The sequence below is a fragment of the Candida oxycetoniae genome (genome assembly GCF_023343755.2).
Source record: "Candida oxycetoniae strain CBS 10844 chromosome Unknown scaffold7, whole genome shotgun sequence".
NCBI classification, from domain to species: Eukaryota; Fungi; Ascomycota; class Pichiomycetes; order Serinales; family Debaryomycetaceae; genus Lodderomyces; species Lodderomyces oxycetoniae.
This window is the reverse complement of record NW_026055364.1, coordinates 242,620-257,215: the sequence shown is the minus strand read 5'-3', so window position 1 is coordinate 257,215 and position 14,596 is coordinate 242,620. Positions and strand designations below refer to the sequence as shown.

The 14,596-nt window shown below is 38.5% G+C and overlaps 6 protein-coding genes across 6 annotated transcripts; 2 read left to right on the top strand and 4 right to left on the bottom strand. All coding sequences in view use genetic code 12, as the record gives it.

Annotated features, from left to right (window-relative positions):
- Positions 1 to 17: 17 nt before the first annotated feature.
- KGF56_000545 (metalloendopeptidase) lies at positions 18 to 1,091 on the bottom strand (the record flags this gene model as incomplete). The annotated part of the gene is made up of 1 exon (XM_049326468.1): positions 18 to 1,091. The coding sequence occupies one exon, from the start codon at positions 1,089 to 1,091 to the stop codon at positions 18 to 20; it is 1,074 nt and encodes a 357-aa protein (XP_049182444.1).
- A 608-nt stretch (positions 1,092 to 1,699) lies between these two features.
- On the bottom strand, positions 1,700 to 2,945 carry KGF56_000544 (uncharacterized protein; the record flags this gene model as incomplete). Its single annotated transcript, XM_049326467.1, has 2 exons — positions 1,700 to 2,150; positions 2,770 to 2,945. The coding sequence occupies 2 exons, from the start codon at positions 2,943 to 2,945 to the stop codon at positions 1,700 to 1,702; spliced, it is 627 nt and encodes a 208-aa protein (XP_049182443.1).
- Positions 2,946 to 3,412: 467 nt separating this feature from the next.
- On the bottom strand, positions 3,413 to 4,042 carry KGF56_000543 (uncharacterized protein; the record flags this gene model as incomplete). The annotated part of the gene is made up of 1 exon (XM_049326466.1): positions 3,413 to 4,042. One exon carries the CDS (start codon positions 4,040 to 4,042, stop codon positions 3,413 to 3,415), a length of 630 nt encoding a protein of 209 aa, XP_049182442.1.
- Positions 4,043 to 4,305: 263 nt separating this feature from the next.
- On the top strand, positions 4,306 to 6,432 carry KGF56_000542 (TFIIH/NER complex subunit; the record flags this gene model as incomplete). Its single annotated transcript, XM_049326465.1, has 1 exon — positions 4,306 to 6,432. The coding sequence occupies one exon, from the start codon at positions 4,306 to 4,308 to the stop codon at positions 6,430 to 6,432; it is 2,127 nt and encodes a 708-aa protein (XP_049182441.1).
- Positions 6,433 to 7,479: 1,047 nt separating this feature from the next.
- ECM1 (Ecm1p) lies at positions 7,480 to 8,148 on the top strand (the record flags this gene model as incomplete). Its single annotated transcript, XM_049326464.1, has 2 exons — positions 7,480 to 7,492; positions 7,589 to 8,148. The coding sequence occupies 2 exons, from the start codon at positions 7,480 to 7,482 to the stop codon at positions 8,146 to 8,148; spliced, it is 573 nt and encodes a 190-aa protein (XP_049182440.1).
- Positions 8,149 to 8,234: 86 nt separating this feature from the next.
- Positions 8,235 to 13,196, bottom strand: SEC3 (GTP-Rho binding exocyst subunit; the record flags this gene model as incomplete). The annotated part of the gene is made up of 1 exon (XM_049326463.1): positions 8,235 to 13,196. One exon carries the CDS (start codon positions 13,194 to 13,196, stop codon positions 8,235 to 8,237), a length of 4,962 nt encoding a protein of 1,653 aa, XP_049182439.1.
- Between the last annotated feature and the right edge of the window lie 1,400 nt (positions 13,197 to 14,596).

Here is a 14,596-nt window from a genome sequence, read left to right as displayed (position 1 = left end):
TAATCATCCATTTTCTTTTACCGTTTGAAGAAATTTCTGTTGAAATTATGGAACTTGCCATATTCATAACAACCACTGCTTTCGCTGATTTCTCTCAACCTTGGCATCCACAGCTCAATATCGCGAATTCTTTTGCTTGTAGCGGGATGAGTAGAAAACCATTCAACTCCTTTGATACCACTGGTGTTTCCTACTAACTTCTGTTCCATTTTCCCCATTCTTTGCCAAAACAAAACTGCTTGATTTGGCAGGAAACAACTTTTTGCCAAAATCTCACACCCGATATAATCGGCTTCGGTTTCCATTTCTCTCGATGCAGGCATGGTAAATATTCCATTAATTAACAAATCGTTGAACCAGGAAATACCAGTTATGGAATACAATAAGCCGGACAATGCCATATAAAACGGCTGAGAACTCAACTGTTCACTTGAATGATGAGCCAACTGGTGTGATAGTTCGTGTGATAACACAGTAGCTATGCCATCATCATTTTGACAAATTGGCAATATCGAACTGAATATGAATATTTTGCCATTTGGCAAGATAAAGGCATTTGGAGGTAAGCTATCGTTTTGGATAATATTGATTTCCCAATGCAAATCTTTTAAATAGTTTTGTTGCAGATCATCGTTAGCAAAAGTAGTAGCTAGGAGTTTGTTCATTATTGCCGATACTCTCAGGTATATTGGATTCAGATGGGGCAAAATCATTGATCCATATTGTTGCATAATTTGTCGATATGAATAATCGCCAATCTTGACTTCGAGCCAAAATGGAATCCAAATGAATCTTCTTCGGTGAGTATATGGTGCTTCGTGGAGGTTGTAGATGTAAAACCCTAATAGTCCCCCAGCTGTGTATAGAACCTTTCTGCTTTTTAGGAGTTGAATATAATATTGATACGGCGATGTGTATTTGGTTGACGATTGAGAGTCGTTGAACCGGCGATACGATGCATATGTTCGAGAGGAGAAGAAGCCACCGCCGCCGCCGATGTTGATGCGGAAACGTGGAGGCAGAGGTGACAAAGGCTTCCCAAAAACAACCAGCTGTCTTCCAAAAAAGGTACTAAGCTTCAACCTAAACATCTTAGCTAGCCGCTGTCTGTCTATAACTGGTATTATCGGATTTAGAAATTTTTCACCCAGCCTTTCGGAAAAAGGTTTTTTTGTTTTTTTTTGGTTGATGAGATCAAAATCCGAGGATGAATGAGCAAACCGGGTTTTGATTAACCGGAAGTCAACCTTGTTAACTAATACAAGCTATATCTCTTTATTCTATATTACACGCTTAATGATATCTTTATTCTATATGACACTAATTGATATCTTTATTCTATATGACACTAATTGATATCTTTATTCTATATGGCACGTTTAATGATAACTTTACTTTATTAATTTATCTACTCTATTCCTTTGCCACGTTTCACTAGCTCACAATATCGAGCAAAGCGAGATAGTGGAGCAACACTTGGTAGGCACCATCTCGCTCTGCTCGATAGTGGAGCAACACTTGGTAGGTATCATCTCGCTCTGCTCGATAGTGTCGCTCTGCTCGATAGTGTTGCTCTGCTCGATAGTGTTGCTCTGCTCGATAGTGTTGCTCTGCTCGATAGTGTTGCTCTGCTCGATAGTGTTGCTCTGCTCGATAGTGTTGCTCTGCTCGATAGTGACTGATTATTTCTTGCCCCTCTTCACTTTAAATCTTTAGTAATACTAGCAGTAGAAAAGTTCTTGAACCTAGTCAGTGAATTATTCTCCTCCGATGATGTGCCTAAACTCTCCAGACTCACATGTTCTTCCTTCTCCTTCTCCTTTTCCTTTTCCTTTTCCTTTTCCATTTCCATTTCCAATTTGTAACATTCTATAGATTCATTTCTACATGTAGGATACCTCCCATATCGTTGTTGTGGGTTATACTGCAGCAAATCTTCCTGGACACTTTGGAAACTCTGTTCATCGCATACTTCAATATTACCACCAAACGACTTATCGAAATCTTCCCGTTCAAAATCTTCCTTCCGTAGCTTCTTTTGATTCCTGTACCAAAATGTGAAAACTACTAGCAATACTAAAAACGAAGGTACTCCAACTGCTAACCCAACTGCCAACCCATTTGAATAGGCCATACTTGGAAGTTTATATCTGTAACAACGACAAACAATAAACCAGAAACCCCCTGTTTTATGTGTAAAAGAAAAGGCCCACTACTTTATCAAGGATTTACTTGTAACGATTGGAAAAAGTAATACGAGTTATACCGCGCTTAGTTTGATTTTTTTCGGCCTAAGCCTTGCTAAATAAAAATTGCTAAATCATCGAAACAAAGAAAGATCAGCAGAGGTGTGGAGTGGAGTGGAGTAGAGTGGAGTAGAGTAGAGTAGAGTAGAGTAGATGATGCTATGGTAGAGCAATTAAACCACACCTTCCAAACAAAATTGTTGTATATGAATTTAATTTATTCGTAGCCTTACATTTCTGCTTATTGTAAAAACTCTTATTGCCAATGTCAACAAAGGGCTTCTTTCGAGAGAAGGAATAGACAGTGTAGACGAAATTGAAGAATAAGACACCTCTATTGACCAAAAAGAGACATCTCTATTGCTAAAAAGAGATACTTCTAATGACCTAAGGGTAGACACTTCTAATGACCTAGAGGTAGACACTTCTATTGACCTATTGACCTAGAGGTAGACACTTTTATTTACTTATTGATAAAGTCTATACGATAGTATCCGCAGGAGCTAGTGTGCTCCACTATCACGCTCTGCTCGATAATGTCGATAGTCGGTGGCAGCTAGGGTGCTCCACTATCTCGCTCTGCTCGATAGTGTTGATAGTGTCGATAGTGTCGATAGTGTCGATAGTGTCGATAGTGTCGATAGTGTCGATAGTGTCGATAGTGTCGATAGTGTCGATAGTGTCGATAGTGACGGTCATGGTGTTCCTATCGTCAACATTTCACCAGGCATTGCCGCCAAAGAAAATTGGTTTCTTCTCCAAAAGGCATTCCTCACTAGATACCTATTACAACTCAGTGTTTGCTTCAAATTCATTATTTTATTGCTTTTATACTATTTACAAAAATATATCCAAATATCAGCTCCCTTAGCCCACAGATCTTGCTCTACTAACGAACAGAGCGAGATAGTGAAGCACTCGATAGCTTATTGCAACACTAGCTATCCCGTTACAATACTAACTAGCCTGTTACAACACTAGCTATCCCGTTACAACACTAACTAGCCTGTTACAACACTAGCTATCCCGTTACAACACTAACTAGCCTGTTACAACACTAGCTATCCCGTTACAACACTAACTAGCCTGTTACAACACTAGCTATCCCGTTACAACACTATCGAGCAAAGCGAGATAGTGTTGTTAGTGTTGTTAGTGTCTGGTCTCTAAAGGTCAAATTCGTACTCAGGATCCAATCTCATATCGTATGCTACTTTACTATCAGGAGTATCCACCTCTAAAACAAACTCACTTATTACAAACGGATGCATCTTGGATTCTCTATCTGCTTTCAAAATCAACCAGCCTTTTTGCTCAGAACCCTTAACTTTGAATTTGATATCGATTTTACCCTGCACTGTGTTCAAAGTGCCCCAAATCCACGGCCAACTAGAAGCAAAATCAATATCTTTGCCCAATGCGTCTTGGGCTATAGTAGACCTTCGCAAATAGTAAAGAATTGAGTTAATAATTGGAGAAGACGATTTCTCATAATTGAAGATAACCAAACAAGAAAGCGTTATTCCAACAGCAAAAACAACAAAATAAATCCTATTCTCGTCACGCTTTTTGTAGGGATATGGAAGTTCACGGTCAACAGTAATCTGTGGTTTCGAGCCACCAAAATTAGGTTTTCTCCCACCTTGAAAAGGTTGGGCACTATTATTCGACGTGAATAAATTAACCTGTTCCTTGCCTTGTTCTTGTTGAAATGAACGGGTACAGATTTGAAATCGTCTCAAACAAACCACCTGACGACTCATGGAAAATAAACTTTTCCTCAAAGATAACGACATCGACATACTTCTACCAAGATACCTCTATATCAACCAATTCCGCCAACTAAAGTCAAATAACTGAATCCAACTTCAACACAGTTTCCCCTTTGTTAGCGTTTAATTAAATTTTTTTGTTCACCAAGTGAGAAAATTGGATAAAGATTTTGTATGTAGGTTTAATTTTTCAGCAAGAGGTAAATACCATTGGAAGTTTGCTTTTCTTTTCCCATACGAGCTTGGTGTGTTGGTGTTGGTTCTAGAGTTATTTGTATTGGTGAGAAATGGACGTTGTACGAGGAGCGTGTTCTAAGGATAAAGTTGGTGGGATGGTTTATATCCGGGAGGACATTGCGCCATCGATGTTAGAATGGAAGGCCATTGATGATGATAAAAATTCCATATCGATACCTTTGAACACGCTTGTTAATCTCCAAGCAACCAAGGAAACTGTACCGAAAATGATCTTGCAAATCAGTTATAAGTCAGACGACGGTGCTAATGAGCCAGATAAGAAGTTGAAGCTACATTTTAATAATAGACCTACGATGAATAATATTAAAGATGCCTTGCAAGCAATTGTTGTTAGATCAAGAACTAGGGTCGAAGGTTCGTCGAGCCCGACTCCGGCGCCAAACAAAGAAGTCGGGGCAAACTCGCTGGCTACTTTTTCGTCTGCTCAACTGAATTTACCCTCAACTCCTTCCTCCTCCTCCTCCTCCTCATTGTCGTCGTCCTCCTACTCTTCATCATCATCAACAGCAGCAGCAGCGGGTGCAGGTGCAACAGTTTCTTCTTCTGCTTCCTTTTCTGGGTTTCCACAAGCGCTCTCAGATGCTGATCTATTGAAAGATTTCCAGCTACAACAACGACTACTATTGGAGGACAGAAATCTACGAAATACATTCACTAAATCAGTAATGAATTTCAAACTATCACCAACAATTTTTTGGTCAAGTCGAATTAACCAATTGCGTACTTTTGCTATAACTGTGTCGCAACATAGAGGCCCCTATAATGTATTGAGTACCATAAAACCAGTGGCAACTTCAGATAATCAAGTCAATGTGAATGTTACACGTGATACCATAAATGAGATTTTTGAAATATATCCAATAATTAAAAAAGCATTTACTGATTTGGTGCCACACAAGCTACTGGAGGGTGAATTCTGGTCTCGTTTTTTTAACTCCAGATTGTTTCGCAGGTTGAGAGGTGACAAAATTGGATTGAATAGTGGGCGCGGCGACGTTGTGTTGGACAAGTATTTATATATGGATGAGAAAAGTTTAACAAGAACTAAACCCAGCCAAAATCATGAAGAGAAAAGGGCACCAGAAAATGGCAGCAACTCGCCAAAGAGACAAAAACTTGCCAATGACACAGAAGATGTTTCCAAGAATGACAATCCACGGATTGAGAAATTTCTCGATTTATTCGGTAATGAGCAGGATAATTCTCAAAAATTGGGAAATAGACCCGATATGACTATGAGGTATGAAAATGATAATGACGATGATGACGTGCTGAAATTGCAATCCAGTAAAAGGTCATCGGGTAGGGAAAACGAAATGATCATATTAATGAGGAATATGAATAAATTGTCTTCGAAGATGATGACCATGAGTTCTAGTGACGGTGGAAGAGACTCATTTCTGGATGGTGTACAAGGTGAAAAAACAGTAGATGGTTTATCTGCTGCCGAAGTAAATGAATACGAAGAAGAATTAAACTTGCATGATCTTAACGAAGTTGAGGATGCCCATTATATCAGATTGAATATCAATACAAATAATGTCCAAACCGCCAATATTGAAAATGACACAAGCAAAGAAGAAGAAAATCAAGTGAGCAACGAAGAATTGATGAGTTTTGCTCAAGAACAATTCCAAAAACTAGCACATGAAGGAATATTTGACCTAACCGATACATTTAGGGGCAAAAGCCATGAAATTGAAGAAACATCAGCTAAAATGTCCTTATTAATTAGGCAAAATTTCAAAACATTTAAGCTTTTAAATAAAGATGACCTATCGATCTCAAGCACAGCTGCTGCATTTGGCAAGCAACCACAAAACATTATTCCCGAGAAATTAGTACAAGAAATCATCTCTTATAATATCACAGTTGTTGAGTTTTTATCTCATTTCTGGAAATTGTTTCTCCAGGGGAAGAACCCGCAGCAATTGAAGAAGATATTCACAAGTTTGAAAAACTGTTCCAATCTGATAAAAGAGTTCAAAAAGAGAGCTATTTCGCAACTTGAATCTATTGACCTTGTTTCAAGAAATGAAAAATTGAAAGAAAAAGTAACAAAGGATTTCTATTCATGTTTGGAGCCAATGGAAGTAAGTTTAGAAAATGCATTAACCAAGTATACCGAAGCCATTCAAAGCTCAAACGGCAATTGAACCAAAACTTTTTCCAAAAATCTTTATTAACCTGTTTATCTCTTTATTTATTTTATATAAACTACGTACATACATTTTTCCTTTTATAGCTGGCATAAAAGTCCTATCCACTCGTACTCATCAAAATCATTATTGAATCCACCCGATACCAACATGCAGCCAACCACGGAGTTAATAAACACTATCAACTGCTCTACATTAGAAATGGCACTTCTTTTGATCATAAACACTACATTATCATACCCCTCTAGAAAATCCAACAAATCAACAAACTTTTCCTTATCGTACATTACTCCCTGACACACTTGAGCATTATCCAACAAAACAGAAACACTCTTTATCCCAGAGTGTTCACTTATTATAGCATAGACCACATGTCGATGGTGGTTAAAAAGCTCATCGTAAATTTCAATTATCAAACACTCATAAACGTTTCGACACGAAGGCGGAATTACGAAGTCAAAGACGCCATTTTGTCCCTGTGTTCAAATAACGATGATTAAAACTTTTTTCTTGACTGAAACTTTTCCCTTGCATCGCTACTTGTTGACACTCTTCACAGCCTGCTACAGAGGTCGACGTCAGACCGCTACGAGTGTCTAATGAACTGACAAAAGAGTGTGGTTTACAATCAAGATTCATTATAAGCGTTAGTTATATTATAAAAAGCTGTCAGGTTAGTAACAAAGTAAGCTGTTAAACTGGTGTGTATGTGTGATGTATACCGATAGTAATAGTGAAAGAAGAAAGTTATTACAAAAAAAAAAAAGCGTGCCGTGTTTCCAATGTCATTGTTGAAAAGAGGGGTTTTTTGGGGTGGGTCTTGAGACTCTCAAATCAGGATCGTCGCATTTATGTCCAAATGGGGAAAACAAATTTATAAGCCTCATTGATTCCCAATAGGGAAAGCAATTCCATGAGCCTCATCTCTTCCAAATGGGGAAACTCATAAATACGATGCTCATCGCAAAAGAAAAGAAGATTGAATTGATAAATATGCCATGAGGTTTGAAGTATTTAGAACCATTTTTGAGTAGAATAAACCAGATGGCCAAAAAGAGTATGATAATCCCCCCCCGCCCACCACCATTTTTCTTTTAATTGGTGTAGAACCCTTGTGGTGCAATACTAACCTCTCAACTTTTTTTATTTTTAGTTTCCAAGCACAGTAGAGCTGCAAGAAGGGGACAAGTCCCTCAAGAACAACCAGTATCGGTTCCAAAACAATCTTTGGAAAACGACGGTGTGCGAAAGTCAATAATTAGAACTCAAATAAAGAATGAGAATCTTTTGAGCAAAAAACTCGAATCTTCGAAAATCCACAAACAATCCAATAAGAAAAAGACATCTTCTTTAAAGAATAAGCTAATCAAGAGCGATAAACTACAAGGAGTATTATCGTCCAAAATCGAGGCAAGCATAGCAAGGGCGAAATACGTCCAAAATTCAAGGAAATCAAATTGGGATAAAACAAATTCAAATATCCAAATACGAAATCATATGGTGGATGAGTTGAATAATAATGCCGCTCAGCTGAAGCAGGGGGATAATAAGAAATTGACTGAGATGGAAATTGAAAAGCTTGAAGAAGATGAATATGTGAGGAAGTTTTACGAGGATGAGAATGAGAATGTAGAAGGGGATAAAGATGCAAAGATTAAGAACCAATTATTATCCAAAAACAGATTCGCAGCATTGGATGATATTGAGGTATAATTGAGGGAAATTGGGTCTCTCTTTATTACTATTATTATTATTATTATTATTATTATTACTGTTATACACGGGTTTGGTTGCATTCTTTAGTTATCTCTAACAGACTTGAAAATATGGTGGATATCTTGTCTTCCCACATTGTATTCCATATCTCTATCATATTCCTGTCTTAGTATTTTTCCTAATCTCGTGAAATACTCAATAAACACAGTCTCCATATCAGTCCATAATCGATCAATTAAATCCTTAGTAAAAACATAATCAGTGGTACCACTACCACTACCACTACCATGACTCAAGTGCTTTGACTTGTGAATTCGTTGTTCCAAAACAGCATAGATATGCCCAATCTGTTCTTGAATATCACGCTCTCTGTATCTAGAAAGTATTTCTTTGGCGTTTTTCTTATTCTTGTGGCTTCTACTTCCATGGTGGTGGTCTTTATGACTTTCAATAAACTCAATCAATGGCCCGAAATTGACATTTATTAGGCTATCAAAACAAATCTTTTCATTCTTTTTGAAGACTTGAGTCATTTTATCAGTTAACTTCTTGGTTGCCGCATTGTTTGGAGTATTCAATTCACTTGCTTGTTGTAAGATATAGAAAATATTCTCCAACATAGAAATTAACCGAAGCTCTTTTTCCTTCCCATTTATTTCGCGACCCTTGATTAATGGATCCTCACGAGAAAATAAATGAACTAGACTGGTAGATATCTTGTCATACGCTTGGTCAATCATTTCTCTAGTCAGACTTCCTCTAATATCCTTGTTATCAAAAGAGCTCTCAGTTATCAATAACAAAAACCCAATGTTTTTAACAGCTGGATAAACATAAACTTCAGACCCGATTATCAAATTGTCAACTGCAACAATATGATTTTGTACAAATTTTTTCCATTGCATCAGAAACTGATCACTAGCCTTTTTCAAAAAATTGTAAATTAAAAATTCTTGATTCATAAACGTCTCCTGTGTTGAATTAATCATCTGCTCTAACTGCCATAATATAACGGGCTTGTTCAAATCTGCAGGATTAACATTCTTGATAAAACTATTAATGAAACCTCCCAATACCGCATTGAGATTGTTAATAACATCATTGGAAATATTGAAATTAGCTTGATCGCTGTTTATTGTATCAAAAAAATTGGATCTCGACAAATCAGCAAACTTTCTCCTTGTAGGAAATGGATTGTTTCGAAGAAACTCTGCAAAATCAAAAACAGCTACGTCATAATGGAAAAAAACAATGATGAAAAACTGGAAAAACATAATGAGCGTTTTAGACTCATCAATTAACGTAATAACCGCTTTTGAGTCTTCTAAATCATTTGAGCTGTTAGCACTATTACTATTACTAGCAGCAGCAGCCATAGCTTGCTTTTTGAGTGCTTCAAGACGCTCTTTTCTCTTTGCATCGCTATCGTACAGAATATCACCAAATCTAGAACTTCCTTTTCTTGCAAATCTCGTTGATCTAGATTTTCTCAATGGCATAATATCATCGTCGTCGTCATCGTCGTCATCAAAATCGAAAACATTGGATAAGGTTGGTGATATTGAGGACCTTGAAGAACGCCCTGTGCTCGAACTTGAATAGCGGTCAACCTGATCTACTTTCGGAGATGATGTTGATGTTGTTCGGCTATGCGCTTTCTGAGCTGTTTTAATATTGTCTATCTTGGTAACTACTACTCTTTCCAAAACTTTTGCAAATATTTGGCTAAATCGTTGGTTAATCTCATTGAGTTCTTTAGTATCGATTTCCTTAACGTAGTAAGTGATACCACTGTATGTAAGCAACTTGCCCATTGTATGTAACAATAACAGCAAATTAAGATTCTCAATATCCTTGAGTAAGTGTTTCCCTATCCTATCACATTCATTGGCAATGAATTGACAAAAATGTCTCACAAATCTCTGATTAACCTTCTCAAACTGTGCCTGGTGTTGCTGAAGAGCTCTCAATGAACTCAAGTCTTCGTCTTTATGGCCCAGCTGTGATGCATCTGCCCTGATTGTAACAATGGCGCTGTATAAACTCAATAGCTTAGACTCCAAATCGCCAATCTTGTCCAAAGTGCTAAACTCCTTAAACGAAGCAACATATTGCAAATGCCCACTGTCAACTGAAACTTTTGATAAAATCCCTTGCAAATCGTTATAAAGCATTTTTTTATTGACAAATTTCAATTGTAATCCTTTAGATTTCTCATCAATTACATTGACATCTTTCCTTAAAGATTTCAAGCCAATATCCATTCTTTGAAACGTACGAAGCATATTTTGAATCTCGCTTGAAGCTATTTCAACATCACTTGCTGAACTTGTTGTTAAATCCACACTGACTAGTTTATTCACCGTTTCCAACTTGGTTTTGTTCAACTCTTGTGTCAAACTTCTTAATAAAACTTCAGCATTCATTTTTGCATTCCATCCCAAATCCTTTAGTAGCTCATCTGCTTCTGCATCTCTTTCAAACTCCTCATTAGCAAAAGCATATTCATCACTAACTTCCTGGGGCTTTTTTGATATCTTCAATCCGGGCTCAGTAATGCCTTCATCTTCCTCTTCCTCTTCCTCATCTTCTGCTTCAAATGCGAGAGAATCATCTTTAGAACGAATCAAGTCTTCTCGATCCATAATAGCTGGTCCTGTTGCTGTTGCTGCTGCTACTGCTGCTGCTGCTACTACTTTTGGAGATGGTAATTCACCGTCTCCATTGTTATTTAAATCAATAACATTGTGGTCGTCATCATCATCTAATTCAATAGCACTGCTAATATGGGAATCGAGCATATTTTCCAACTCCCGCATATGTGAGTCTACTCTACTATGATCTTGCAATTTAGTCGACTCTGCAATGAAAGTAAAAGATCTACCCGAATGAATTCCTAATCCCACGTCTTTATTTTGATACATATTATTGTCGTCATATGCAACGGATTGATTGAAAGGAGCGCTGTTAGATAATTTATTTCGATCTTGTTGTTTCATATTTATTTGCATTCCCTGTTTCATGCCTTCATCTTTCTGTTTCTCACTAAAACTGCCCATGTGTATTTGTTGTTGTTGTTGTTGTTGACCAGAATATCTTTTTTTGATGTTCAACGTTTGACTTCCTGGTTTTTGGTCATTATCACTTTCATCGGTTATTTCTTCAATTCCAAAGTCTGGCGATATCGCAGAAGCTGCCATCTTTCGAGGCCTCCTCGGAGAAGGTATAGATTCTGAAAATTCTTGAACAACTTCCTCAGCTGATTTTTCAGAAGCCATAGAATTTTTCTTCCAATGACCTCTGTTATTGTTATTTGTATCCTCTAATTGTTCTTGAAGTTTGTAATTGTATCCCGCAGCACTCTCTAAAGATTCAGAAACTTTCCTGTGTTCTCCTACTGTATTTGTTGGTTTGAAGTGTTTATATGGCGTATTGTTACCTTTAGCATACTCATGTAATCTTTCTTGAGACTGTCTCACACTATCTCTAGCATCAAATGATCCAAAATTGAATTTCGGCGAGTCATTGCTGACAATGCTTGCATTAGTATCATCAGTAAAAATAGACTTTTGAAAATATGGATGTTGCTTTTTCCCAGAAACAACAACATCTGCTGCTCTATTAAGATCCATAGTATTCTCCCCTTGAGGTACTCTTAAAGTTATTCCATTATCGGGCAGTGGTGTATCTCGATTCGAATGTGGTGTATTGGTTCTCTCGGGTAACAAAAGCAGACGTACGTTATAGCTTTCCTTTTGAAAACTTTGATTGGGTTGTCTAAGAGCGGATGTGGTGTCAACCGTATATGAAGAAGTATTTGCTGACTGATTATCTCTTTGCATAACCTTCATTGGTTTTTGAGGCAATTGTCCATTCACAGTAAAATCCATATTCTTGTATAAATCCAAACTACGTTTTTTCTTGTGAGTTGGAGCTGGTTGTGTAGAGGTAGCTGAAGTCGAGCTTTTTATCGATGATGCTGAGTTCTTATCCAGCTGTGATTTCTCGTGTGAAAAAATTGATGGTTTGTGCATCATCTTTTTTAACGAATTGGACTTGATTGATAGTGGGTTTGAGGAAACATGTTGCTGTTGTTGCTGTTGCTGTTGCTGTTGCTGTTGTTGTTGTTGTTGTTGTTGTTGTTGTTGTTGCTGGTGCTGTTGGTACTGGTGCTGTGGCTGGTCTTGCGATTGACGCGGCGGCGCCAAAGTGGAATTCTTCTGAGGTGAAATTGGTGAAAACTTCAGAATAGAAGGTTGTGTAGGTGATTTGGGTGTACGGCTAAGCATGAAATCGTCCAAAGTAAAGCCTACTAGATTTGGATATTTACCAATGAAAAGTCCATACTCTTGACATACATAACGACAAAACTTCCAAATCCTGTTCCCATCATCATCGTTTCTCCAATAGTACTGTTTGTTCAACTGCAAGATCATTCCATCTGAACCGACCTTCTCAATCGATTGTAGTTCAGATAAATCCCAATCTCGTCCAATTTGATAAATACCTCTCTCATCTTGAAACTTGCCCTTCTGCAACATCACGCGACCGGAATGTCTCTTACAAAGCACCAATATACGTTTCTTTACTGAAGCAAAATCCGAGTTTTTCATTGGAGGAACACTTGTTGAGTGTGGATACTCAAGAATTGCGATATGAGCAATATATGTAATATCGTGTACTCGTTGGCCATTAACATGGATAATTTTCGAGTAACAGTCGTGGGTAATTTTGTCAACAACCTGTTGTCTTTGCTGTTCGGGATTTGACTGGTAACTAGCTTGGCTAGGCGACGTGGGACTACCCATTCTATGTATGCTATTGGAGTAGTTTAAAGAATTAAAGGACTGCCTTATGGGTGAAGTCGACCCGGATCTAGTATTGAGTGGAGGTAACAGCGAATGGTGCTGCGGCGAATGGTGCGGCGATTGTAACTGCGGTTGTAACTGCGAATAGTGCTGCAGTTGTAACAGCGAATGGTGTTGTGGTTGTAGCTGCTGCAGGGGCAGCAATTTGCTCGTCGACTGGTGTGGACTCTTAAACATAGTGGGTTAAATATATATAAACATATATAAATATATATGTATATATATTTATTCAGCTAATTTGCTTAGCCCCTCTCTCTCTCTCTCTCTCTTTCTCTCTAAAGGAAAGCGTTTCAAAACCTTTGAATTGCCACGTTAAAACCTTTCTAATTTGAGAATTGCCTCTAGTGTGTTTCTCTGCTTTATTTCAAAGCTACCGTTTTTCTACCGACGCGGCACAAGTGGCATCACTAGCGAGTGGCATCACTAGCGAGTGGAGCGAGCTAGTGATGCGAGCTAGTGATGCAGCAGAGAAGCGACACTAGCGAGTGGAGCGAGCTAGTGGAGCAGTAGAGTAGCGGCACTAGTAGCGACACTAGCGAGTGGAGCGAGCTGTGCAGCAGAGAAGCGGCACTAGCAAGTGGAGCGAGCTAGTGGTGCAGTAGAGTAGCGACACTAGCGAGTGGAGCGAGCTAGTGATGCAGCAGAGAAGAGAGTAGCGACACTGGCGAGTGGTGCTAGTGGTGCAGTAGAGAAGAGAGTAGAGAAGAGAGTAGCGAAACTAGCTCGCTTCGCTCGCTAGTGGTGTAGTAGCGACACTAGTAGCGACACTAGCTTGCTTCGCTCGTTAGTGATAAGTAGTCTATTGTTATCATTTAAATAACAAAACAGACGAAAAAATGAATAGAGTATCTACATAGTATCTACAAAGTATATAGATACTCTGGTGAGAGGTCTGAAAGGTATGTGATGCGAGTCCAGGTTGGATGCAATCAAAAAATAAGGTAAAAGAAAAGAGCGTCTGGGATCGACACTATCGAGTGGCACTATCGAGTGGCACTATCGAGCGGAGCGAGATAGTGGAGCACACTAGCTGCTACCGTTACTATCGTCACTATCGTCACTATCGAGCAGAGCGAGCAGAGCGAGATAATGGAAGACAACGCCAACTATACTATCGATATTCTCGAGCAGCGACACTGTCGAGCAGTACTTACTAGCTAGATAAAACACTATACTACTTTACTCCTCTCTACACTATAGACTACTTTCTACACTATAGACTACTTTCTACACTATAGGCTACTCTTCTACACTATAGACTAGTCCTCTCTACACTATCGAGAAGAGCGAGATAGAGAAGAGCGAGATAGAGAAGAGCGAGATAGAGAAGAGCGAGATAGTGTTGATGAGAGCTAGTGTGCTCCACCATCTCGCTTCGCTCGATAGTGTCGCTATAGACTACTCCTCTCTACACTATCGAGAAGAGGGAGATAGAGAAGAGCGAGATAGTGTTGATGAGAGCTAGTGTGCTCCACTATCTCGCTTCGCTCGATAGTGTTGCTGCTCGATAGTGTCGCTCGATGCGAACATTTAATAAACAGTAGACATTTAAGCATTCTTAACCCTGTAACAGCTAG